The 25,958-nt window shown below is 41.0% G+C and overlaps 1 protein-coding gene across 13 annotated transcripts in view; it reads right to left on the reverse strand.

Moving 5' to 3' along the window:
• Positions 1 to 840: 840 nt before the first annotated feature.
• IL13RA2 (interleukin 13 receptor subunit alpha 2) overlaps positions 841 to 25,958 on the reverse strand; it is a 72,579-nt gene continuing 47,461 nt past the window's right edge. For 3 of the 13 annotated variants that reach the window (XM_045471413.1, XM_045471416.1, XM_045471410.1), the window contains 9 exons: positions 18,900 to 19,023; positions 15,798 to 15,949; positions 14,623 to 14,776; positions 13,989 to 14,109; positions 10,395 to 10,579; positions 9,334 to 9,479; positions 6,857 to 7,001; positions 1,919 to 2,034; positions 841 to 985 (listed from right to left, as the gene is read on the reverse strand). In XM_045471413.1, the coding sequence (XP_045327369.1) occupies positions 935 to 985; positions 1,919 to 2,034; positions 6,857 to 7,001; positions 9,334 to 9,479; positions 10,395 to 10,579; positions 13,989 to 14,109; positions 14,623 to 14,776; positions 15,798 to 15,949; positions 18,900 to 18,990 (1,161 nt within the window). In that variant the 5' untranslated portion in view covers positions 18,991 to 19,023 and the 3' untranslated portion in view covers positions 841 to 934. Of the gene's footprint in view, positions 986 to 1,918; positions 2,035 to 6,856; positions 7,002 to 9,333; positions 9,480 to 10,394; positions 10,580 to 13,988; positions 14,110 to 14,622; positions 14,777 to 15,797; positions 15,950 to 18,899; positions 19,024 to 20,072; positions 20,143 to 22,318; positions 22,451 to 23,292; positions 23,394 to 24,796; positions 24,875 to 25,958 lie in introns of those variants that run through there. The other 10 variants (XM_045471412.1, XM_045471409.1, XM_045471421.1 and 7 more) reach the window with 7 other exon arrangements.

Here is a 25,958-nt window from a genome sequence, read left to right on the forward strand (position 1 = left end):
TATTTTCAGCCTTTTATGCATTGCATTCTTTCTACCTTTTTCGTGAAATGTAAAGCACACATTTAGACTATGAATGTGTTGAAAACTTGCTTCTTATTAATCCACTCCACAGGTTACTCTTTTTTTTTTTTAACATTTATTTATTTTTGAGACAGAGATAGAGCATGAACAGGGGAGGGTCAGAGAGAGAGGGAGACACAGAATCTGAAACAGGCTCCACACTCTGAGCTGTCAGCACAGAGCCCGACGCGGGGCTCGAACTCACGGACCGCGAGATCATGACCTGAGCCGAAGTCGGACGCTTAACCGACTGTGCCACCCAGGCGCCCCTCCACAGGTTACTCTTAAAGCCAAACAATCTTACTTATGATGAATACATTCATCACAAGTACGATTAAAAAAAAAATTAGAAGAGTGCTGGTGGCTCAGTTGGTTAAGTGTCCGACTTCAGCTCAGGTCATAGTCTCAAGCTTTGTGAGCTCGAGCCCCACGTCGGGCTCTGTGCTAACAGTTCGGAGCCTGGAACCTGCTTTGGATTCTTTGTCTCCCTCTCTCTGCCCCTCCCCTGCTTGCGCTATCTCTCTCTATCTCTCAAAAATAAATAAACATTAAAAAATTAAATTTTTTTTTTAAATTAGAATCTCATCTTCCAAGATTTAATAATATCTCTGGCTTAGTACAAGTTATAAAATCACATTGTTTTATTAATATATCAGTGAGTAGATCTGACCCAACCCTTGACTTATCTATGTGTATCGCTCTGACCAGGGATTAATAAGGAAAAAAACCTATTAATAGAATCCAGGATTTGAGTATTCTAAAGTTACTTAAATACAACAATGCTTTTAAGGTAGATTTATTAAATTTTTTGGAGAAAACATTCCATTTAATAAGACTCGTTGAACATTTGGCCATAAGACTGAAAGTTATTCAGTTAACAGAATGTGTCTTGATGAGAAAAGACTTCTTTTTTCCTCTGAAAGATCTGAAATTGAGGAAGAACTCCGTTACTAACAAATAGTCATTAATAACATAAACTATTTTAATTCAGACTAGTACCTCAGAGAAACAGATTTTAAAAAAAGCATTCAGCAGAGAAATAAAGTGAAATATTTCATACACATTCAAATTTCCCTTTATTTTTAAAAGACTTGGCATTATCTCCAAGTCACAATTTCTCCTTAAAGCCCACCAACCCATAGTGACCTTCATCTTCTGAAATTCTATAATAGTCTCCATACAACTCAAATAGGAATCATCTAAAAACAACTCACAGTGCAGGTTGTATTTTTTATGGAGTCTATTCTCCCCCAACTAGAGTATGAACTCCTTGAGGGCGGGCAACTTTTTTTTCAGTTTTTGTGAAACCGGCCTGCGACAGACTAGTAATCTATTTCAGTCTCCATCCAGTTTAAGTAACTCTTTTCTTCCTCCCAATCCTGCTTTTCTCCTGTAACTCTTTCCTCGTATTGTTCCCTAATCTAGAAGTAAACAGTGTTTCATGTTCTGAGCCATTGTTCCTATATTTCAACAAAAGTAAACCTACCGCCAAATTTAGCTAAATAGCGTTGAGTTTTTAAATTATTGTATTTTCTGCAATCATCATAATCCATACAACATCAATTGTACACCCACAGTGTACAGGAAACATTATAAAATATAGGTCCATCAGTTCTAAATGCAGACTAAATGTCCATGCGGTCTGTGGACCACAGAGAAGAAACGCTGAATGATATTAAATAGCAATGGGTCCAAACTAAAAGCTTGACTCTTGCTTGTCAGCTACAGGTCACTATTCCCTGAGTTTTAAAGCCACTGTCTACACTTAGGTTGCCACATTCTCTCCCAGAAGTCAACTGTCAGTCAGTCTGAAAGGCTATCTACTATCTCAGGCTAAACATTATGTTACACAACTTACCATTTTCAGTACAGCTTTTTGCTTGTACAAAAGCAGACAAGTTACTAACAAAACAAACAATGAGACAAAAGCAAATGGTGTCAAGAAAAATACCAAGGTTTCCTTCCATATGTCATCTGGGATTAAAAATCACAAGAAAAGAGGCTCAGTTAGAGTTTACAGTTATTTTTCAAAGTTAATTATTTTATAAACCAGTAACTAGTGAAGAAATGCCTTAAAGTTGGCAACTTCTGCCTTATTTCCTGGTGGATAGATACCACGGTTCTATCTGCGTATAGCATTCCTTTCATTTGTGCACTTTTTACACAGAACAATCACTTCACTATACTGTAACATCCCTTCATTTCACTCAGCAAAACAACTCCCCAAAGCTCAATTCTTCTTTTCTGAGAGGATTCTGTTTAAAATTTGACCTGAGAAAATGTCATCAAAAAAGGATAACATATTAGCTAAGTGATTACAGAAACAGGTCTTGTGTATCCCTTAACTCTTTTTTTTTATTTATTTTTTTTTAATGTTTATTCATTTTTGAGACAGAGAGCATGAATGGGGGCAGGTCAGAGAGGGAGGGAGACACAGCATCTGAAACAGGCTCCAGGCTCTGAGCTGTCAGCACAGAGCCCGACACGGGGCTCGAACTCACGGACCGTGAGATCATGACCTGAGCCGATGTCGGACGCCCAACCGACTGAGCCACCCAGGCGCCCCTATCCCTTAACTCTTAATACGTCAAAGGTTTATATTCTATCATATAATGCTGTAGCAAGCAAGAGCTGGTGACAGAAAGCGGACTACATCACCAGAAAATATGCCACTTTGGCATGGGGATTATTTTGAGCTGAAGGCAATCAAGACCCACCAGACTCAAGAAAAACATTTACCTCTCCCTTAACTACATAAACAAATTTAGATAGGGGGGGCTGGCTCTGAGACAGAGCTATTACGAGAGACAACCTCTATTTGAATAACCTATCTCTGTGAAAGGGCAAAACATCTAATTACAGTAGTGCCTCAACCCCCTGTCCTTGTTCATGGTTTTGCTTTTACCCGTGGTTAACTGCAGTCCAGAAACAGATGATCCTCCTTCTGATGTATCATCGGGTCAACAGTAGCCTGATGCTGTGCCATAACGCCTACATCATTTATCTCAGTTCATCTCATCACTTAGGCATTTTTGCATTCATTTCACACCATCCCAAGAAGAAGAGTGAGTACAGTATAAGGTATTTTGAAATACCCCATTATTATAGTACGTGTATTGTTACAGCTGTCCTATTTTGTTATTGCTGTCAATCTCTTACTGTGGCTAATTCATAAACTTTATCATAGATTATATAGGAAAAAACAGTTCATATAGGGTTCAGTACGCTCCATGGTTTTAGGCATCCACAGGGGGTCTTAGAATGTATCTCTTATGGGTAAGGGGGGTACTACTGTACCAAACATCTCTTCTTGTTATGCTGTGAATTACTCTCCTCCGCCTTTGAAGTCCCAGGCCCTGATCCCATTGCTTAGCTCATGATGGCATATAAGCCTCAACTGCCCTCCTTGCCCTTGGGTCTCACATTTCTATGGGGCTCCTATACCTATGAAATTAAATTTGTCTTTTGGGGGACACCTGGGTAGCTCAGTTGGTTCAGTGTCCAACTCTTGATTTCGGCTCAGGTCATGATCTCACAGTTTGTGAGTTCGAGCCTCACGTCAGGCTCTGCACTGACAGCAAGGAGCCTGCTTGGGATTCTCTCTCTCCATCTTTCTCTGCACCGCCCCCCCCCCAACCCCCGCCGCTCAGGCTCTTTCTCTCTCTCTCCAAATAAATAAACCTTAAAAAAAAAGAAAAAATTGATTTGTTTTATTGTTAATCTGTTTAATGTCGATTTAATTACTAGAGCAGCCAAAGAACCTAGAAGAGTAGAAGGAACATTTTTCCTCCACAACAGTTAGCTTATTCAGCAGGCTGATCTTTAACTGGCCGGTAAGAATTCTTAGCATGTCAGTCTCCTGGATCTCTGCCTGCAGGATCTGATGAGAGCAAGAGTGGGGAGAGTCCTTTTCTTTTTCTAAATTTACATTGGCAGGAGAAAATATTTATGGAACTAGCTCCTTGGGTATAGTACCTTTGGTAAAGATTTGGTATTAGTGCTTGTGTTTTTTGTTGATCCTTTTCCTGTTCCCCTTTGTCATTTTCCAGGCCTTGAGAGTTTGGCTTTATGACCAGTGAGAATGTTCTGCTAACCAAAGGGGGCATGTACCAGTGTGCATCTGGCAGACGGACAAGCAGGCTGTGGCTCTGAGCTGACTGTAGTCAGGACTGGGTCCAACTTACAAACCACAACTTGGGCTCAACTAGGTCTACAGTGAGGTTTCTTTGTCTGACCCTGCCAGCTTTCAGAGGAATTTTGTCAGAAGGGGTCCCAGTCCATAAGGGGCCGTTTGTCACCTCAACCTTCATTGTCTCACTATGATGATAAAGGTCTTTGTTTTCTTATGCTGGATCTTGTGAGGGCTGCATCTTTTGCACTCTCCTCTGGGATATCTCTTGTGTCTGTGGTTAAGCCTAGAGACACGTACTGGTTTGAGTCACTATTCAGATTAATAGGTCCTACTTATCAGTGGCCAGACAATGGATCTTTTGAATCGGACTCCTAGATTGACTTTTTTTTTTTTTTTTTTAGAGACCACTCGTCCTATTGATGTCTGTGGAAAAACTAAACTAAAAATGGGACACGAAGGAATATAATGGCTAGCCTTAGGGACTCCCTTAACGAGATGAAGGAACATAAATCAAAACAAACATTAAAGTCAACATCCAGTGTAAATTCCCCTTTTCAAAATCCAGCTCCGTCTGCCTATCTTAGCTTTGCTTTTCCTATAACATTTACAGAGAGCACTCTGGCCTGATCTCCAGTCCCAGGGTATACAGGTGACCTGTATAAATGCTGAAAGCTAGGAAGTGATTTTAGCAGAAGCACCCAAGAAGGGTGGTGGGGCTCACTTGGCTATCCCTTAGAACTCCTCCTACTTTCCAGGGCTTCAGGTATTCCTATACGATGTCCTTTTCAGGTATATCCTGGACCCCCGCCACAAAGAACTCATGTCCCGTGAACAGAAGCACATCTTTGAAATTATAAAGCCTCTTCACCTCCACTTTATGAGGATCATACCATTTTAGAGAGGAGCTGGAAAGATTCGTGGCCATTCACCCTCCCACTCACGAGGACCTTATTAGATCCCAAGGGGTGTTCTTCCTACCTATAGGTATCTTGCAGTTAAAAGACAAATCCCATGGCTCCCTGAGAAAACCATACCCCTCACCCCAGAGGAAACAGATGGCCAGAATTTCTCTTAGGCCTTCCCACAAATGATCAGCTGAAGGCCAATGTTCAGGGGCTGACAGAAGCCACAGGAGAGGCTTCTCCCCCCGCCACCTGGCAACAAAGGTGAATCCGTCCAAGGTTAAACTGTACACTGAGAAAGAAGGCCTTTGCTTAAAAGTTTTATACAGACTTTACAAAGGCCCTATGCAACTTCTTCAACATCAACTCAAATGCCCTTACATCTATCCTTGAAGCAGGGTTCCCGTATGGACCCCTCCCGGAGTTGATGGGTCATCAATATTGCATTAAGATTGTACAGAATACACATTAAAGGATGTATTATTTTGAGGATGCGACTAAAAACTCACCATACCCACTTTAAACTATGCATTGACTAAGGATAAGATATAATTCAGGACATGGTTTTCTCAACGTCAGTTCCACAGTCTCCAGATGTCTTATGCCAGTGACAAAAATGAGTAACGGAACCCGTACGTGTTCTTTCTGATTCCACACATCTCTCGGTTAATTGAGTTCTCCCTTTCTACCTGTTTTTTCTCCCTAGCCCTTAGTAATTATATGATACAGTTGGCTTCTTCATTGCTTATCTCTAGTCAATATGAGAACAAAATATCAATTCTGTAAGGACAGGGATTTTTACTGCTATATGTCAAAAGCCTGAAAAAGTCTGACACATATTAGGTGCTTTATAAAGATTTGGTGAATGAAAGAGAACAATGATATCAATATGATAGGGAAGATAACAGTCTAACAGGGACTCTATTATAATGGCACAATATAAAAAGATGAATGATTGATAGATGCCAGTATCTGTCTGTATCTACATCTATACATGTATTTATATAGCTATATATCTAAAAGAGCAATGCTGAGTTAATTTCCTTCACCTTCCGACAATTGTTAGTAACTTCTGTTGATAAAGCTAGTATACTGTAAAACACAATAACATCTTGCGCCAGTCTCAAGGCTTTTTAGCTTATATTTTTATTTAATTTGAATATGTCTTTTTTATCATAAGTCACTTTAAGTCAGAAGTGGAAGTGAATGACATATGCTTTTGCTAATGATGACATATTAATCAGAAAAATACTCATCAGGCACTAGACACTCAAAAACAAGTGTACTCTTGATTTCAACTCAGGTCACGATCTCACAGTTCATGACTTCGAGCCCCTCGTCGAGCTCTGCGCTGACAGCTCGGAGCCTGGAGCCTGCTTCGGATTCTGTGTCTCCCTCTCTCTCTGCTCCTCCCCTGCTCACACTTTGTCTCTCTCTCAAAAATAAGTAAATATTAATTTTTTTTTAAAAAAAATAGGCTCCCCCCAGAAGGAACTAGCATATTTTCTTTAGTGACGGTCAGAAACACAAGAATATTGCTGAGAGAGCTATGACAAGATTCTTAAACTAGTTTACTCCTAGTTAAAACTGAATAGGAGATTTTTCCGTAAGCCTATGTTTGAGGTGCTTGCTCGTTTATCTTCTCTGTTTATAGACTATACGCAACAGCATTTTGATTTCCACGATTACAAAATAGACCATAAGAAAATGAACTCGTTAGCAAAGAGCTACAGTCATGTAGTCACTGCTTTTATTCTCCTACCTTTCCAGCACTGTTCGTCACTCCACTCACTCCAGATTCCATCATCCGAACAATAGATGTTCACTTTGCTTCTTACCAAAAAGCATAATTGTTGGCTTTCATTTGATATTCTTGCGATGCGTATCTCATTTTCGACGGTGGTAGTCTGAAAGCCAAGTAAAAATAAGATGCCATCATTGGATCTGATTGCCGCTAGATAGATCCCATTTGATCTGTCTCTTTCGTCGTGGATTTTGTTCCGTAAAACATAGGCGTCAAATGACTGGAAGGGTATATACCAGAATCTTAACACTGATTATCTCTCCCTATGGTGGTTTTTTTTTTCTTTTTTCATTTTCCCCCTTCCTTACCTCTAATTTAAATTTTTTCTACAGGGATAATGAATCACCTGTAGTGAAGGGCATGTGTGACAGGGCAAAATGCCTAGATAGCATTGGTGTTTCTGATAGCCAGTATTCAGATTCGTGTCAAGTTTCTCAGGTTCCAGCAACTGGAAAATGCTACACACACTGAGTTAGCAAAAAGAGGGTCCATCATGTGAATGTTATCTCTATGGAAACTACAGAGTTCATACACATCAAGTTTTCTTTCCCCCTCCTGACTCTTATTTTGGTTAACCGCCATACAACGTGTGTGACAGAGCTCAGGGCTTCGCGTGAAATTACTTCTTCCGGTATGAGAATACACATGGCTGGACGATCTCAAAGGAAGAAACAAATCGCTGAGGAAATTACTTCCGTTTCGGCATTTCAAAGGGCTGAACAGTGTTCCTCATCCAACATAAGAACTTTTCTTTTGTTGTAACTTTTCTTGGGAACCCGGCATCATGTAGTCGACCGGGAAGAGCTGCGTGATTTGATTGTAAGTCAATCCGCTTCCTTGGGACACGTAAATCAATTCATCTGTATATGCAACGAACTGATTAGAACTAATGACTCCCTTTCGGTCTCCACCACTCTCTGAGTTGGAAACCAATGAATAAAATTAACATGACGACGTGGGGCTGAAGGCAGCATCACCTCGTTGGTGCGGGGGGGTAATTGGTCTTGCAACCACTGACTGTTTTCCCAGTTAGCCCCTCTTCTGCACAGCAAGCAATTCAGACAGCCCTGCCAGGGTCTACTTCTGACCTGATGCTTGTTCCTCAAGAAGTGGTTTTTATGTGCGTGTTTTTTTGTTTTGTTTTCATTTCACCTAAGGCCTTCTCATAACCCACCCCACAACTGCCTTCGGCAATTTTGATTTATTGGCACGATATTAGAAACAAGTGACTCGATTATCCCTGAAACGCTAATAGAGCTTTAAAATTGGTATGACTTATAGAGAAAGACAGATACCATATGTTTTCACTCTTAGGTGGATCCTGAGAAACTTAACAGAAACCCATGGGGGAGGGGAAGGAAAAAAAAAATGAGGTTAGAGTGGGAGAGAGCCAAAGCACAAGAGACTCTTAAAAAAACTGAGAACAAACTGAGGGTTGACCGGGGGGTGGTGGGGGTGGGAGGGAGGGAAGGGTAGGTGATGGACATTGAAGAGGGCATCTTTTGGGATGAGCATTGGGTGTTGTATGGAAACCAATTTGACAATAAATTTCATATATTAAAAAAAAATTGTGGTTTATATACACAATGGAGTACTACATGGCAATGAGAAAGAATGAAATCTGGCCCTTTGTAGCAACGTGGATGGAACTGGAGAGTGTGATGCTAAGTGAAATAAGCCATACAGAGAAAGACAGATACCATATGTTTTCACTGTTAGGTGGATCCTGAGAAACTTAACAGAAACCCATGGGGGAGGGGAAGAAAAAAAAAAACAAGAGGTTAGAGTGGGAGAGAGCCAAAGCATAAGAGACTCTTAAAAACTGAGAACAAACTGAGGGTTGATGGGGGTGGGAGGGAGAGGAGGGTGGGTGATGGGTATTGAGGAGGGCACCTTTTTGGATGAGCACTGGGTGTTGTATGCAAACCAATCTGACAATAAATTTCATATATTGAAAAAAATAAATAACTAAAATAAAATTGGTATGACTGATCATGCTTTCAGACTGCAAGCAAACATCTTTCTTTTGTCCGCCAAATTATACGGTTTTCTGAAAATCAAGACACATGTCATATTCTATTCCTCGTGTGGCTAGCAACCTCCTCTGTGAACCTCCTGTGGGTTCACATGTTTGCTGTTTTGTGCAAAGGGCTACGCTTATAAAAATAAAATCAAAAAAATAAAGGGCAGGGTGACCAGGTGACGCAGTCAGTTAAGCGTCCGACTCTTGCTTTCAGCTCAGGTCATGATCTCACAGTTGTGAATGAGCCCTGAGATGGGCTCTGCACTGGGGGGGCGGAGCCTGCTTAGGATTCTCTCTCTCCTTCTCCTTCTGCCCCTCCCCAACTCGTGCTCTCGCTCCCTCTAAATAAATAAGTAAATAAGTAAATAAAGGCTACGTTTCTGATTTTCACAAATAAACGCAATGTTCATACCACCCAAGTTGTATCATCTTCGGTGAATTCAATTTCATAAATAAAGCATTTTGCCGGAATGGGTCCTTGAGGCATGCTCCATTTCAGGTTAACTTCCTCTGAGTTCTTCACAGTAAGACTAAGGTAGTCTGGTGGCAAAGGTTTAACTGAAAAGCAAAAGGAAACCGTTTCAACATGGAGGTTACTAAGTTGAGCGGTCGCTCTTATCAAAAGCTAGGGACACCTAGTGACGGAAGCCTCTAAGATAAATCAAGTGGCTCAAGACCAATCTCTATAATGTGAATTCATATCAAACCTGCTTGCCAACCAAGACCAATTTATTGAGAAACGTGGTTCTTTCGGAAACTAATTTTTTGATAAGTCGCATATTGGCAAATATTAAAGTCCAAGAGAAAAGTTAGACGATCCAAAGCATTACAGTCATTTTTTCCATTTGGTAGCATTAGAAACAACTACCACAACCATTACTGCTACTGTTTTCATTAATAGCTAACTCTTATTTAGAGGGTATGATGTGTCAGGCGCTGAACCAGGGGTAAACTCACTCATGTCTCACAATAAACCTATGAAGTCTCCTCTATTATCCTCATTTTACTGATAAGGAGATTGAAACAGACGCTAAAAGTAACTTGCCCAAAGTCATACAGCTAGAAAGTGGTAAATCCAAGATTTATAGCCAGGCATGACTAACTCTAGAACGTGTCATTCTTGTAACTGTCAGAACTAGGAATTCAGACTCAGAATATACAACTATTCGCCTACTGACGTGTGAAATCCTCCATCATTAACACTAGACAAAAATACTGTACAGGAGACCGACTTTTGGAAGCCGGGGACTACACTAAATTTGAAATAAAAATTCTAAAAAAAAATTATTCTTCATTCAATTCCTTACCCCTGTACTTCTATATTTCATAAGAGGTTCTTCATAGGCTCGATTGGCCCTCCTTTTTCTGGCTTTGCATTTCCATAAGTTTCCCTATATCTCTGTCTCCATCTTCTCTCTGCCATGTGGTTGTAAATGGACCAAGCTAGAAACATTTTAAAGTTGCTTAACTCACCTATATTTTGAAGCTGAAAAATAAAATAGCTGGGTCTGATAGGCTGAGAGTCCGATGATCCATTAACACAGATGTAGAAATCTTTATAGTCTGATGCCTCCAAATGGGGAAACCTACATCCAATATTTTGTCCATCAACATTGATGTAATCAGGACACTGTGTGGCATGGTCCAAGCCGTCATACCTATAAAAGAAGTATTTCTGAGAACTGTGTTTTCCAGTATCTTGCAGTATTGTGGCATTCAATTTTCAATTATCTTAAGATACCGAGTGAGTAAAAAAGTCATGTAATGACATGCCATATTGATCGAGCACCAACTCTATGACAAATCCTATGTCAAATGCTAGGGATACAATAGTAAGGAAAGCAGGCATAGTCCATAATTTCGCAGAGATTACAATCTGGTGGGGGTTTTAACAAACTCTCAAAGATAAGGCAAGGATTCTTACTCATGCACTTAGGTTATGTTGACTTGCCCATGGGATTTGTGAATCAAAGAGCAAGATTTCTATTTTAAAAACCTGGAGTTTACATACATAATCCTGGACGATACTGTCTTTTTTCTATTGTACCGGAGAACTTATATTAGAAGAAAGCAGATTTAAAAGCAGACTTACAAAATACTGTTATATTTAATAAAATGAATGAAATTCCTTTGAGGAGACAATGCACATCAAGAGATAAACCTCAGCAAAGTCAACAGAGGGGTCAAAATGAAAAAGAACAGGGGCGCCTGGGTGGCTCAGTCGGTTAAGCATCCGACTTCAGTTCAGGTCATGATCTCATGGTTCGTGAGTTTGAGCCCCGCATCAGGCTCTGCCCTCAAAGTGCAGAGCCTGGAGCCTGCTTCACATTCTGTGTCTCTCTCTTTCTCTCTGCCCCTCCTCTACTTAAGCCTTCTCTCAAAAACAAATAAATAAATATGTTTACAAATGTTTTTAATCACAAAAAGACAAAGAAGAGCTGTCTGGCAAGTAAATATCTAATTTCCCATCCTCTCAGCCAAGAAATGTTGCCATATCATTGAAAGTTAACCTCTTTCCAGTAATAAGGCTAACAGGAATTAGGGGGGATTTCCCTACTGATTTTCAAAGCAACAAATGCCTGGTTTATTTTCCTAAAGAACAGCTTGCAATGCAAAATGTGACATCTGTAAAAGCAGTCAAAAATCCCTTTTGAAATCAAGTCAATCTAGCAGTTGGTAAGGTGCTGATTTCAAATATCCAGACTCTACTGAATTCACTTTATGCCAAGTATTTAGTTTGTTGCTGTTGTTTGTTTGTTACCCCAAGTTGTTACTTATTTTCATGGTGGGGGAGAACGTTTTATGATAGTGAAAATATACTTTATTTTTTAATTTTTTTTTTCAACGTTTATTCATTTTTGGGACAGAGAGAGACAGAGCATGAACGGGGGAGGGGCAGAGAGAGAGGGAGACACAGAATCGGAAACAGGCTCCAGGCTCCGAGCCATCAGCCCAGAGCCTGATGCGGGGCTCGAACTCACGGACCGCGAGATCGTGACCTGGCTGAAGTCGGACGCCTAACCGACTCCGCCACCCAGGCGCCCCTATACTTTATTTTTTAATACAATAGCTGATAGCGATATACTGGCTGTAGAGAAAGAAAAGAAAATATGAGCATTCTATAATAAGCTGAAACTTGCCTTTTCAAGTAGCCAAGTATTTACTTTGGACAGAACTAACTACTTGATTAGTTCACCTGATTAGAGTTTGGGAGACTTGAGTTCTAGGCTTGACTTGACCCAGATTTATGTTGTGCCAGTGGGAAGCCTGCTGGTACCCTTATTTTCCAGTTTCTAAGATGTCAGTATTTGTCCCTCACTAGTAAAATGAGGATAATGCGGAAGAGGGCAGGGACTTTGCTTATTCACACTTTCAGCCTTTTTATCTAGAACAATGCTGGCATTTAATAACTTCTTTATATTTGTTGAATTAATGAAAAAACAAATTCGACCATAGAAATTGACCCCTCTGATTCCAGATGAAAAAACTGAGGCCCCCCCAAAAAAGGAAGACTGCTTGCCCAAGACCACTAAGTTAAATGATGCCAGAGCAGGGATTAGAACCCAGTTCTCAGGATGCTTAATAGCTTATACCTATCACTTATATATTATCATTTTTCTAAAGAAAAAAAGCCAATATAAGTTGGGCCTGAAACTCACAAAGAGTTACACTTTGTCCTCTCTTGCTTTTTATCGTTATTTAATAAATGCATAAATTCCAATACATACTTATCAGTGTACGAATACTCTCATCATTTGTTTCATTCATTTAATGAATATCTTGTGATAATCTACTATGGGCCATAGCACAGCAGAGATAGTTAAGAGAAATGTAAGAAACAGTTCCTGCCCACCAATCTCTTAAAAATTTAAGGGAGCAGGGGCGCCTGGATGGCTCTGTCGGTAAAGCACCTGACTTCAGCTCAGGTCACGGTCTCATGGTTTGTGAGATCAAGCCCTGCATCAGGCTCTGTGCTGACAGCTCAGAGCCTGGAGCCTGCTTCCAATTCTGTGTCCCTCTCTCACTCACCCCTCCCCTGCTCGCTCTCTCTCTCTCTCTCTCTCTCTCTCAAACATAAATAAAACATTAAAAAAGTATTTTTTAATTTAAGGGAGGAGACAAAGCGCACAATACGTGACAAAAATTTAAATGCCATCCAGACAAGTAATTGAGAGCTATAATATGTAATAGTTCAGAGAAAAACTGAACAGAAGTTGATATGATCAATAAAGGGTTAATGAAATTGAATACCAGATGGGCTTTGAAAGACAGATGAGAGTTGGTGAGAAAGCCAGAGGACATTCCAGATAGCAATGCACACAGAGGCATAAAAGGTCATAACACGGGTGAGAAAAAGAATGTAGACATGGGTCTAAATGGGGTGGAACATTCACACTGGTGACAGGAAAAGGTCATGTTGGAAAAGCAGTGATACAGAGAGGCAGAAATTTGAACGCCACCTTAGATTTTCATCCGGGAGGTAATGAGTAGCCACTCGAAGTTTTGGAGCAAAAGAGTGGCATATGAAAATAGGAAGATAGGAAGATAAATCTGGCTACAGCGTGCAGAACGAGTAGGACAGGAAGAGATGTGCGACCTTAAAAAGGAGTGTCAGAACACAGGGTTCAATGTTACCGTGAAACAACGAAGCAATGGAGGAGACGGGAGATTCAAGACGGCTGTAAGTTTCCGAGCCTCAGTGGTCATTAAAAAAGAGAAGTCAGAAAAAGGATCCAGTTGTAACAGGTGCCTGCTTTTTAGAAGGCGCGAGTGTAAAATATGCCGAAAGGTTTGAGGCTATAATCCTATGTATCTGAAGAACACAGAATTTAATCCGGCACGGGAACAACGTTGCAATCTTTCTATCACCCAGAGAGTGCCTTTCCAGTAGCTACAGCCTAAACCTACTTCTTCCCGTCGAAAACTCCAAATGATTGTAAACAACCTGCATCGTAAATGCAGCTCTGAAGAATACTGTATTTCATTTAGTGAAAATACTACCCATACAGCAGATTCGTTTTTATAGATATTTTCTTAATATGGGATTCTTATTATAAAAATACTTACCAGTAAAACAATTGATAACTGGTATGAAAATGGACACCCAGACCAGGTTTCCAGGAGCAGAGTAAATATTGCCAGTTGTAATACACACAATCCATTTCCTGAATCTTGGTTTCCTGACTTCCTAAGGAATGAATGAACTGTCAATGCTTGAAAGGCACGGTGATGACTCATTTGGGAAGTCACTATGCAATTTTAATTCATTTCTTTTGACCCCTCCTTTTCATTTAGCAGTCAACATAATCAGAACTATACCAAAAGGAAGTTGTTAGAAATCACTTCATTGTAAGTGGGGCATGCAAAATCAAAACCCTTTGAGGGCTCATTTAATGATACTAGCGTAAGCATATGCAAAAGCACTAAATGAATAATTCTATGATGCTCTGAGCAGTTGAGTAAACACTCACATGCATATTTACTAATATGACTCCCAAACTGGGAACTATATTAACCTAACAAGATGGGTTTGCTGATGTGAAGGATTCAAAAAGGCCAGTCACCCACTCCTAAAAAGAATTCTATTTGTTGCCACACATTCACTTCTACATACAGTCTGATATATAAGAGTTAAGGGGCCCTAGTTCCCATATGGATTGTTCTGGCAGTATTCAATATGAAAGGAGAGCTTTGTTTTAACCTTGTGGTGATTTCCAGTAAGTAGCTTCTGACCATAAACTTTGAACTTCTGATCCATTTGTGCAGTGCGGGGGCAGAAGCGTGTGTATCTTTGCTTCAACGCCTTTGTTAAGATCAAACCCGTCGTTGTAATGTAGATTCTTGGTAATGATGGTCTGTTTGATAAGAAGATGAGACAAAGTCAAGCTTATAAGCAGAGACAGCATCGTGAGCCACATTATTACGGCTAAGAAGTCACGGGGCGGGGGGTGGTTCTGAGTGTCTAAGAAATTCCTCATGATTATCTGATACAAAGCCCTAGATACAATCCTGGCAGAGCTCATTTGTGCATATTATATCATGCGGTGAGATCATTTGAATCTTAATATATTATTCAAAATAACCCCCAAAAATTCTGAAAAAGAGACTCTATGTCAGGAACCTGACCTATAATGAAGTTGAAATCAAGAGAATTTTCAGATACCATATGCATATTACATGACAGATGACTTATCACATTTCAAATATCACATGAACACTTCAGGAATCATACACAGTGAAATCTGGGAGGCAACTGGACTACAATCATGTCATTTATCCTTGTGTTCCCGATACGTAGCCAAGTGCGTGGTACAAAAGGATCCTCCATAAATGTTTGATTTGAATGGTCTCTTGAAACTGCCTAGCTGAATTAGGAAGGTAACAGTATGCTTCGCAAAACAAAAATCTTTGAGCATGCTTGACTATGTAGTTAATAAGTCAATAAATGTTCACTGAACACTTACTATAATATATGCAAAGGACTGTGCTGTGTTCTATGGGGCCAGTACAAAGATAAATGAGGCTTCATTTTTACAAAGAGAAAGCTCACAGTCCAGTAGCATACATAAGACCCGTATAGAAGCATATAAGTAACTGGAAAATACAATAACATGTGTATTATTCAAGTCCATATTCCATGGGTGGGACCACGTATTTTGTTTCCCCTGGACTTCTAATGGTAGTCTTAATACTGGGGAGGATGCAAATAGATGTGGCAGGACGCAGGAGATAGCAGTGGGCATGGCACCTTCTTATTTCTTAATAATAGCTACGGAGAGACAGGAATGAGAATGGACAGGGACATTAAAAATCACAAGAAAGCGCCTAATAATCGCACTGCTATTGCAACATATCGCAAGTGTGTGCTTTACTTACCTTCCAGTCTTCACTATCAACGTTTCGGTATTTTAATTCATATTCTACTGTGCATTCCTCAAACTTATCCAGAAACAGTGGAGGTTGCCATTGCAAACAGAGATAACCTAAGTATCCTGGGTCTACTATCTCAAAATCCTGAGGAGGATTAACTGAAAGAAAATCCATAAAACATTTTTACTTTTTTGTCCTGTCTCTTACGACAAAAATTACTAAGTCTAGATTACTTCCCTATGTCCGTCAGCTGGTGAATGGAGAACTAAACTGTAGTACATCGATACAATGGAGTATCATCAGCCGTAAGGAAGCGTGAGGTAGTGATACAAGCTACAGCATGCAAGAACCTCAAAAACATTAAGCTAAATGAAAGACGCCAGTCACAAAAGAATCACATGAGACCAATTTACATGAAATACCCAGAAGAGGCAAATCCACTGAGATAAAAGTCAATTCGTGGTTGCCCCGGGGGCTGGAGGAAGGGAAGAATAACAGATGACTGCTGATTAAAGATTTGATTTTTTTTTTTTTTTTTTGGAGAAATAGAAATATTCTGGAACTGAGGAGTTGGGGCTGTTACACAACTCTGTGGATATGCTACAGACCACTGAACGGTACACTTTAAAATTTTTTTTTAATGTTTATCTTTATGTTTGAGACAGAGAGAGACAGAGCATGAGTGGGAGAGAGACAGAGAGAGAGGGAGACATAGAATCAGAAGCAGGCTCCAGGCTCTGAGCTGTCAGCGCAGAGCCCGACGCGGGACTCGAACTCATGAAGCTGCGAGTTCACGACCCGAGCGGAAGTTGGATGCTCAACCGACTGAGCCACCCAGGCGCCCCTGAACAGTACTCTTTAAAAGGCTGGGTTTTATGTTATGTAAATCATATCAATAAAGCTGTTAAAAAGTCTAGATTACTGCTATATGCAAACATGACTTTGCCTAGCGCGGTACTAAGTTTTCATAGATACAAGAAATTCAACATGGAGTTATCTCTGTGGTTCTGTAGACCAGAATTTGCCCTAGGATGGAAGCACTTGATTATGTAAACCTAATAGCAAGAGCCAATCAGTATTAATTCAGTGTTTATTATGTACATATAACATCCTGGCAAAAGGGATAGAAAATGTAAAATATGACTACTATGGCTAAATGCCTGAAGAATTATAACAAGCAGATCTTGTTGTTCAATTCTGGTTAACTGAACCCTCTAGCTAACTAAAGTTCAGAGCTATTCCTAGAGTATGGCCAACCAGGGCCATTCTCTGGACGGACTTAAGAAAAACTGTCAGGCAGCTGAGCAGAGTGGCGTTAGGAAAAAGCCCGTTTTATTTGGGGGTGGGGGAGGTAAGGAACAGTGCAAGGCAATAGCTCCTCCATCTAGTGATTTAAAAAAAAAGCTTTTTAATGTTTATTCATTTTTGAGAGACAGAGAGAGACAGAGCGCCGGTGGGGAAGGGGCAGAGAGAGAGGGAGACACAGAATCCGAAGCAGGCTCCAGGTTCCAAGTTCCAAGCTGTCAGCACAGAGCCAGACACGGGGCTCGAACTCACGAACCATCAGATCATGACCTGAGCCGAAGTCTGACGCTTAACTGACTGAGCCACCCAGGCGCCCCCATCTGGTGACTTAAAAAGCAAACAAACAGGGGCGCCTGGATTCTGCGTTTCCCTCTCTCTGTCGCCCCCTCCCCCGCTCATGCTCTCTCTCTCTCTCTCTCTCTCTCTATCTCTTTCTCTCTCTCTCTCAAAAATAAACATTAAAAAAAATTTTAAGGGGCGCCTGGGTGGCTCAGTCCGTTGAGCGTCAGACTTCGGCTCAGGTCACGATCTCACGGTCAGTGAGTTCGGGTCCCACATCGGGCTCTGTGCTGACAGCTGGGAGCCTGGAGACTTTTTCGGATTCGGTGTCTCCCTCTCTCTCTGCTCCTCCCCCACTTACGCTCTGTCTCTCTCTGTCTCTCAAAGGTGAATAAATGTAAAAAAAAAATTTTTTTTTTAATTTAAAAGATAAAAAGCAAACAAACAATTCTATAAACTTTTCTATTACTAGCAAATCTAATAGCACTATAGTACCACCCTCATGTTGCCTTTCTGCTAATAAATTCATTTCGGCCCATTTATTTTAATGCTGGATTTCTTAATACTTATTGAGGTGAAGAACCCACAAAAAAAAAACTGTGGCACAAATTATACTTTGATATTGGGGCGCCCGTGTACCAATAAAGAAGGTCTTCTACTGAGGTTGAAATGACAATCCCACTGCTTCAGCTCTTACGGGTAGAAATCTTTGTGAAATACATTGTTTGATATTTTGATACTTTGATATTGGGGCGCCTGTGTACCAATAAAGAAGGTCTTCTACTGAGGTTGAAATGACAATCCCACTGCTTCAGCTCTTACGGGTAGAAATCTTTGTGAAATACATTGTTCTGATTACCTTCTGCAATAAGAAAAATTCAGTAGACATGATTTAGCAATTCTGTGGTCATTTTTAACTTTTACTTGAGTCTCTGTATATTTTTCGTATTTATCTAATTGCCTTAAAAGTTAAGGATAGCAAATAAAGTTTTCCAGTTAGCTGAGTAACAGGCAATGAGGCGTCACATAAGCAACTTATTTCTTAGAAGACTATACAAAAAGGTATGGAAAGTGTCTTTTAGCTTGGCTTTCACTCTGCAAAGTGTTCGTTATCATTAGTTACCTCATATGTGAGGCTGGCTAGTGGGAACATCTTTTGTGTATGGACTTCCTGAAATATTTCCAGTAACAACCCATCTACTTATTACGCATGTTAACAGGGTAGGTTGAAAAGACAGTTAAGGGGCACCTGGGTGGCTCAGTCGGTTAAGCGTCCGACTTCAGCCAGGTCACGATCTCGCGGTCCGTGAGTTTGAGCCCCGCGTCGGGCTCTGGGCTGACGGCTCAGAGCCTGGAGCCTGCTTCCGATTCTGTGTCTCCCTCTCTCTCTGCCCCTCCCCTGTTTGTACTCTGTCTCTCTGTGTCTCAAAAATAAATAAACATTAAAAAAAAATTTTTTTTAAAGAAAAAAAAAAAAAGACAGTTAATACCCCAAATTTTAAAACTACTCCGTTGTTGCTTTACCTTTTATCTCAGCATTTGAAGACACAGAACTAAATGCTGTGCAAATGAGTAGGCTATAGAAGCATAGGACGTCCAAATGAACGAAAGCCATTTCTCCAAGATTCAATACCTTGAAATAGCCACTCTGAGAAGGAAAAATACAACATTTTAACTTTGTCTTACTTCAAACAACCAAATGACTCAATGTAATTAAAAACGCATTCGGAAACTCCTGTGCGCTTTCTCCCAGGATTTGGAAAAACTGCCCCTTTGAACGTGGAAACCAAAAAAAATCAAGTTTGGAACCGAAAAACTGGAAAGGGAGGATTCCAGTGTCGTTTTTCTACAAGAGTATGAAAAAGGCAAAACAAATGTACCCCAAACCCCCCATATCCCTTCATACCCACCCCACCTAAGGAGACCTTCCCGTACATGGCATGCTAGAGCCAGGATAAGATGACTTCAAATAGCCTTCAGCCTGAAGACTGACTGAGCCAGACCCACCAGAGTGTCACTGGCTCACAGTGGGAATTATGAGATCATCGATCTCCATAGCAATCCTCTCTCCTAGCAACAAAGAAAATACACTGATATATATACTCTTTTTTTTGAGATTTAAAAAGTGTTTGAAAGTTATCTGACAGCTAAGAAAGCATAGAGACTACACCAAAGCCTCGGATACCTCTTTGCTCCATTTCTTCATAAATATTAAATCACTGTCCTCTACTCTTTCCTGGAAACATCTTCACAGTTGCCCCGACCAGAAACCTGGGCATTTTTCTCAACTCCTCCCTCTCCCATATAGCCTCTCCATTATCACTGCCCCTTCCACGATGAGGATCTTATCGTCAGGATCTCATCATCCAGTCTTTCCTGCCTCCAAACCATTCTCCATACCACGCACAGCAAGAATGACCTCTCTAAAAGGCAAATCTCACTTTTCACCCTTCTTAAAATAACACTTCACTGTCATAGAATACAACCTAACAATCTTTACTTTCTTGAAGGATATTGATTGATCAGAATTTAAAGGATTCGTGTCTCCACACACCTACTTGATCAAAATCCACTCTCCTTTCAAAGAAAAATCGCTACTCCCAGCTCTGTACCTCTCCTTGCGTCTATATTCCTGGAACCAACAATTTCACAGGAAGTTAAGGAGTGAAGATCACTATCCCAACATTCAGGGATTACCTTTTTTTTTCTCCGGTATAAATTCACCAAGTAGGAGAGACCCTCTCTGCTGTACCACCCTCTTCAACCTACCTGGCCGATCTGTAATGTTCTAATGTTGGTAAGTTTCCATTATTACATCATAGAATCTTGGGACCAAACTATTAAAGCCAGCATGTATATTGGAGACATTAGCCCAGTCACGTTTACATATTGGGAGGTAGAACTCAGACTTGCTCAAGATTACAGAGCAAGTTAGTAGCAGGGCTGAAGTAGGACAGAACTATGATTCCTAATCCAGTGTATTTCCACCCCTCTTATGCTGGATCCCACAAGTTTGACGATCATGAACGCTTTTCCTCTGGGACTCCAGTATTTAAGTCTTCCTTCAATTAGCTAGCGGGGCTGAATCACAATACCATGCTATTTTTTCTAGGTCTCATAAAAGCATAACAGAACAGCATTTCTCTTCCTGGGGTCCAATAAACCTCTCTCTTCAACTCCTCCTTCCCCACGAGCAAACCCTCTGCTGTCCTCTGAAGCACCTGTACGTAGTAGGTAGGTCTGGTCAACAGACCTTCCACGGAGCTGCTCTCATGGATTGAGGTGAACACACTGGTTACTTTTGCATCCAAGGCAGCAATAGGTCTGACAAAGGGAGATCCTTTCCTATTACCAATAAGGACTACGACGATCAGACCCCCCCCTTAAACTGCTCCCAGAGACGTCTTAAAGTTCTCTCCCCCGAATCAGTCTGTCCTTACGTATTTCATAGCCCGGGGTCATGTGAAGTACAAACGGCAAGAGTTAAAAATCCCTCGTTTGGGGGAGCCCGGGGGGCTCAGTCAGTTAAGTGTCCGACTCTTGATTTGGGCTCAGGTCATGATCTCATGGTTCGTGAGCTCAAGCCTCACATCAGGCTCTCTGCTGTCAGTGCAGAGCTGGCTTCGGATCCTCTGTCCCTTCTCTCTTTGCCCCTCCCCCGCCATAAATAAATAAATAAATAAATAAATAAACGTTTTTTTAAAAAAATCCCTTGCTTCTATCCTTTTTATAGGCTGCCGAAATTTGACTCGGGCTATTAAATAGCACTTCCTAGACCAGCCCAATGCATTTATGGTTACGGTCCCACTCAGACTTTCTCACACAAATGAACATGAAGACAACTCTTTGCTTGGCTTCTGGATTACAAGATTGCCGCTTGTGTAGTGAGGTACTTTATATACTATGTGGTTACCAGGAAAGACAGAATTTTTCACAAGCGAGGAAGGGACCTGAAGACAAAGGGAAGATGGGGGATGAAGATGCAGACACACAAAGTTTAAAAATCGTTTCTGATATACTCTCCACTCCCAGCCCACAGTTAGCAGCCACGCATCTCGTCCTAACTCGTTGTTTTTTAAAAAGGAGGAAATACCACGGAAGAAAAGTGAATTGTCCAAACTCACACACCTTATTGGTGGCAGAGCTAGGACTGAAAACCAGCTCTCATGAGCCCTTCTCACTGACTCGAAAATAAATTTTCTTTTTATAAGGAGGCTGTCCTACACCTACCCATCTTACCAGAAGCCTCCCCTGAACCTTGGTCAACGTACTCTCACCACCCAAACCATCAACCCACCACACAGTTTTACCATTACCACATTTTTGGCAGAGTAATAATCCAACAACCTTTCACTGAGCACCTTTGTTCTGCCGCATACTATTCCAGGTAAACCTTGTCGAAGATACAAGGCGCAAGTGACATGTCGCAGTATCTATGAGAGCCACAATCCTTCTACTACTTATTCAGCGTTCACAGCATCCCGGGCACCGCCTTGTGCTAAGCATTCTACATACATTATATCATATAATACTCATAGTCAGCATTGGATGGATGTACTCTTTTCTTTCCCATTTTAAAGACTAGACGTCGAGACACAGAGAAATGAAACAATTCCCTGCAAGTCACAGAGACCGTAAATGGTGAAGCTTGGATCTGAATCCAGTCTAGTACCAAAAGCCCTTGATGATAACCAGTATGCGAGGCATTTTCCGTTCCTAAGATCAGTGTGGATGGCAGCTTCCTGTTTCTACCCACTCAGTTTCACACAACAGTACTGCCTAAACTATTTCCCACTGAGAATCTCCTTTGGAATGGCATGCCTAAACTATTTCCTGTTTTCAGCCTCACTTCCCATCTCTTCAAAGCCGTGCTTCATAATCCCCTTGTTCCAGGAGCTGGCTGGGATAATCTTGGCATAACTGGAGAAACTCCAGGTACTTACCAATTATCTGGTTTCTCAAGAAATGAGTTATCATAGGCAATTATCACAGGTCTTCTTTTTTTTCTCTTCTCCACTTTGGAGACATTAATTAGAATCTCTAATACTTCCCTTCCTGTCTTATAATCAAGCACACTGGAAAAAAAAAAAAAAAAAAAAAACAGATAGGTGCTCCTGAAATAGCCAGCAGGCCAGAATACAGATTCTACAAGTCACAAGATGGGGGAGGTTATGGGCGGGGCAAAAAGCAACCAAAACAAATTCAGAATCACAGCATTGTATGTAAAAGCTGACAGGACTAATTGGTCTTTGGATAAACAAATAGATACGTAGCTGAGGAACCTGTTATATTAAAAGGCACAATGGTGTATCAAACTGGATTTCGGCCCTGCCTCGACCACTAATGCTCTTGGAGGGAAATTATAATTCAATTTCCACCTATAAAGTGGAGGTGGGGATGCCAGCCCGGAGTACTTGGGCTGAAGATTAAATGAGACAATGTATGTGAATGTATGCTCTGAGCATGCTCTGTATGCTTCTGAGCACCTAGCTACTGGTCAAAAATTTGAAAATAACTTGTTGCAACCCTACACATTTGCCCCTGCTAATTCAGCAAAATTGACCCGTCCACCCGTTGGTAAGGAGACACTTATTATTAACCTCCAGCTTCCCCCACCCTTGTTCATACGTCAGTTGCGTTTACTGATATGTGTCTTCATAATAATTAATTTCAGGCATTCGCCTCTCTTTTTACAGCTTACAAAGAATGTACTGAATTATTTCAACACCCCTGCAGGTGTATAAGGTTGGTACGAAATATTTACAATCAGTAAAACTGGGGCTTAGAGAGGTCTCACCAGCTGGTACGAATCTGTGTTGAAAGGCAAGGGAAAAGAAGTAAGGGACAGAAAAATGTGGCAAGGCTGAGAAGGTAGTCACTCGCATAATATGGCTTTGTAGAAAAGTTCCTTTCCTACCTTGACAAAGAAATACAGAAAGATTATTCCAAAGCATATGAAATGACCGCAGGTCGTCGTTTTGTTTGTCAAGGCAGCGACCACTTTACAGAGATAAACACCTATTGATTAGAAAATAATGAATGGAGTTTGACAATGTCCCTCAGATGACTTCTTAAAAAAAAAAAAAAAAAAAAAACACGTACAAAAAAGTATGGCCGTGTGATTTATGTTGCCGTCAGACTGAAAAAAAATCAGCGTTATAAAACTTGAAACCTTCCATTCACATTATTTAAAGTGTCTAGAGAAACAGCCAGAGCAGTAAGAATAGGGCTGGGAGAAAAAAGAAAATGGCAACATCTCTAGAGATGTAGAGCTTGAGGAGAGACAAATGGAAACGTGGAGGGACCAATTTCCTCTCATATCAGTTAATCCGCTGCGTATCCATCCGTGGTTTCAGGATGTGACTCAAAAGCACTAGCTTCCTGAATAACGAATCTTGTTTCAAGGAGACTATCCAACACGTACAAAGGTCTGTTCATAGCTTCTGGCATATGGCCATGACTCAGCATCATAATCAGCACCTCTGGAACCCGCCAGACCCCGAGGCCTGACAACACGCTGAGATCAATACAAATACATGGCTCGGGAACAGTACAGTCACATAGGGACGAGTGGTGAGTCAAATCTGGTTTAGATAATAACTAGCAAATAATCTGTTCTTCAGACAGATTCATCCTTCTTGCCACTCGTCAAGTGTGATTCATTTCCCCCAGAAACACACAGAAACGTTAGACACATGTTGAATGACAACAATCACTGTAGACCAAGGAAGGAGAGGTAGGATCTCTCTTCAACAAATATCACTTTAACAACTGGTTCTGTATAACATGACATTGCATATTGATATTTATGAGATATGTTCAATGAATCTTGTAAAACATAGGTCAGTCATCTTCCTCCCTCATTTTTCTTTTACATTTTTTTCAATGTTTATTTATTTTTGAGAGAGAGAGAGAGAGAGAGAGAAAGAGACTGAGCGTGAGTTGGGGGAGGGGCAGAGACAGAGGGAGACGCAGAATCGGAAGCAGGCTCCGGGCTCTGAGCTGTCAGCACAGAGCCCGACGCCGAGCTCGAACCCACGGACCTTGAGATCATGACCTGAGCCAAAGTCAGACACTTAATCAACGGAGCCACCCAGGGATCCCCCCCCCACCCCGTTCTTTTTTTAGATGGTTTCCTATAAGACATCCTGAGTTCATCCAGCTAACAGGTTTCCTAAAGCACTCTCAAAACCAGTGAATTCGGTTTTGAGCTACAACGGCAACTGCCAGGTCCACAGCGTTAATTCATGAAGCAGTTTACACATTTCAGAATTAGTCCCTCATCTGAGCTGATCAGAGCTTTATTAGTCCATAATCTCACCCACCAAACCACCAACAGGCTTTTGCAACCCTTTAAAAAACTCCCCCACTTCATCCACTTTTTAGAACTGGTCAAAGTGCTATTATGAAATATACCTTACATGCTATTCAAGTGAAGTCATACTGTAGAGCAACGCAGTTATCTTGAAAGGCACCACTTCTCTGGAACTAGGAAAACAATCTCTTTTGTTCAACACCCTTCTCATTCCCAGATGCTCCCAAATACGTGTCAGCAAGCAAACACTGTGTACTCAAAACATTCACTTCGCGTAACAATTTCAAAAGTAAATAATAGAGTGTGCCCCACCCCCTCGAATTAAGTAAAAACAGAATACAAAATGTACAATTGTACAATAATAGCAGGTTTTATATGACTTCAAGATTATTCTACCAGTATGTTCCTTCATGTTCATGAGGCTTCAATTGTAAATACATGAAAAGACGATGTTATACTGTGTATAGTACCATTAATTATAGAAAAGAATGTCAACGAAAACATATAAATGTTTCTATTGTGTATTCATTATTTACCAATTAGTTTTGGAAGCCTACCACATGCCAGGCAATCTTCCAGGCGTGAGGGATACGACAGGGAATAAGACAAAAACACCTGCCCTTTTGGAACTAACTTTCTGGTGTGGGAGACAGACGATAAACATACCAGATCGTTATAATTTATATCAAGAAAAACAAAGCAGGATAATTTGAAAGAGAGTAATGAGGACTCCTTTTAAATAGGGTGGTCAGGGAATGCCTCTCTGAAAAAGTGGCATGAAGGCCTTCCATGAAGTGAGGAAATGAATCAGGTAAAGACACAGGAGAAGAATTTTCCAGGCAGAAGGAATAGCACAATCGAAAGCCCTGAGGTGGGAATCCGCTTCGCAGTTCTAGAAATAGCAAGCCCAGTAGGACAGAAAAGAGAAAAGGTTAAATGATCTCATAAAGATAGGCAGACCATGGTGCCGAATTTCCCATTTATTTTAGTAAAGGGGGAGGCGGTTGCACAATCGTGAGTATGGTCACATGAGGTAACTTACATGTTCACAGGCTGCTCTGTACGGAAGGAAGAGGTGGGAGCAATAATGCAGGTTAGAGCTGATGGTGACATGGATCAAGCTGAAGGCAGTGGAGACCCTGATGGGATCTACCGATGGACTGAGTGTAGAGTATCAGAGGACGATGCCTCTATTTTTGTCACGGGCAACGGGATCATTGTTGATGGGGCCTGGGGATGATGGACAAGAGTTCAGCTTTGGATGGTTC

Source organism: Leopardus geoffroyi, chromosome X (assembly GCF_018350155.1).
Source record: "Leopardus geoffroyi isolate Oge1 chromosome X, O.geoffroyi_Oge1_pat1.0, whole genome shotgun sequence".
NCBI classification, from domain to species: domain Eukaryota; kingdom Metazoa; phylum Chordata; class Mammalia; order Carnivora; family Felidae; genus Leopardus; species Leopardus geoffroyi.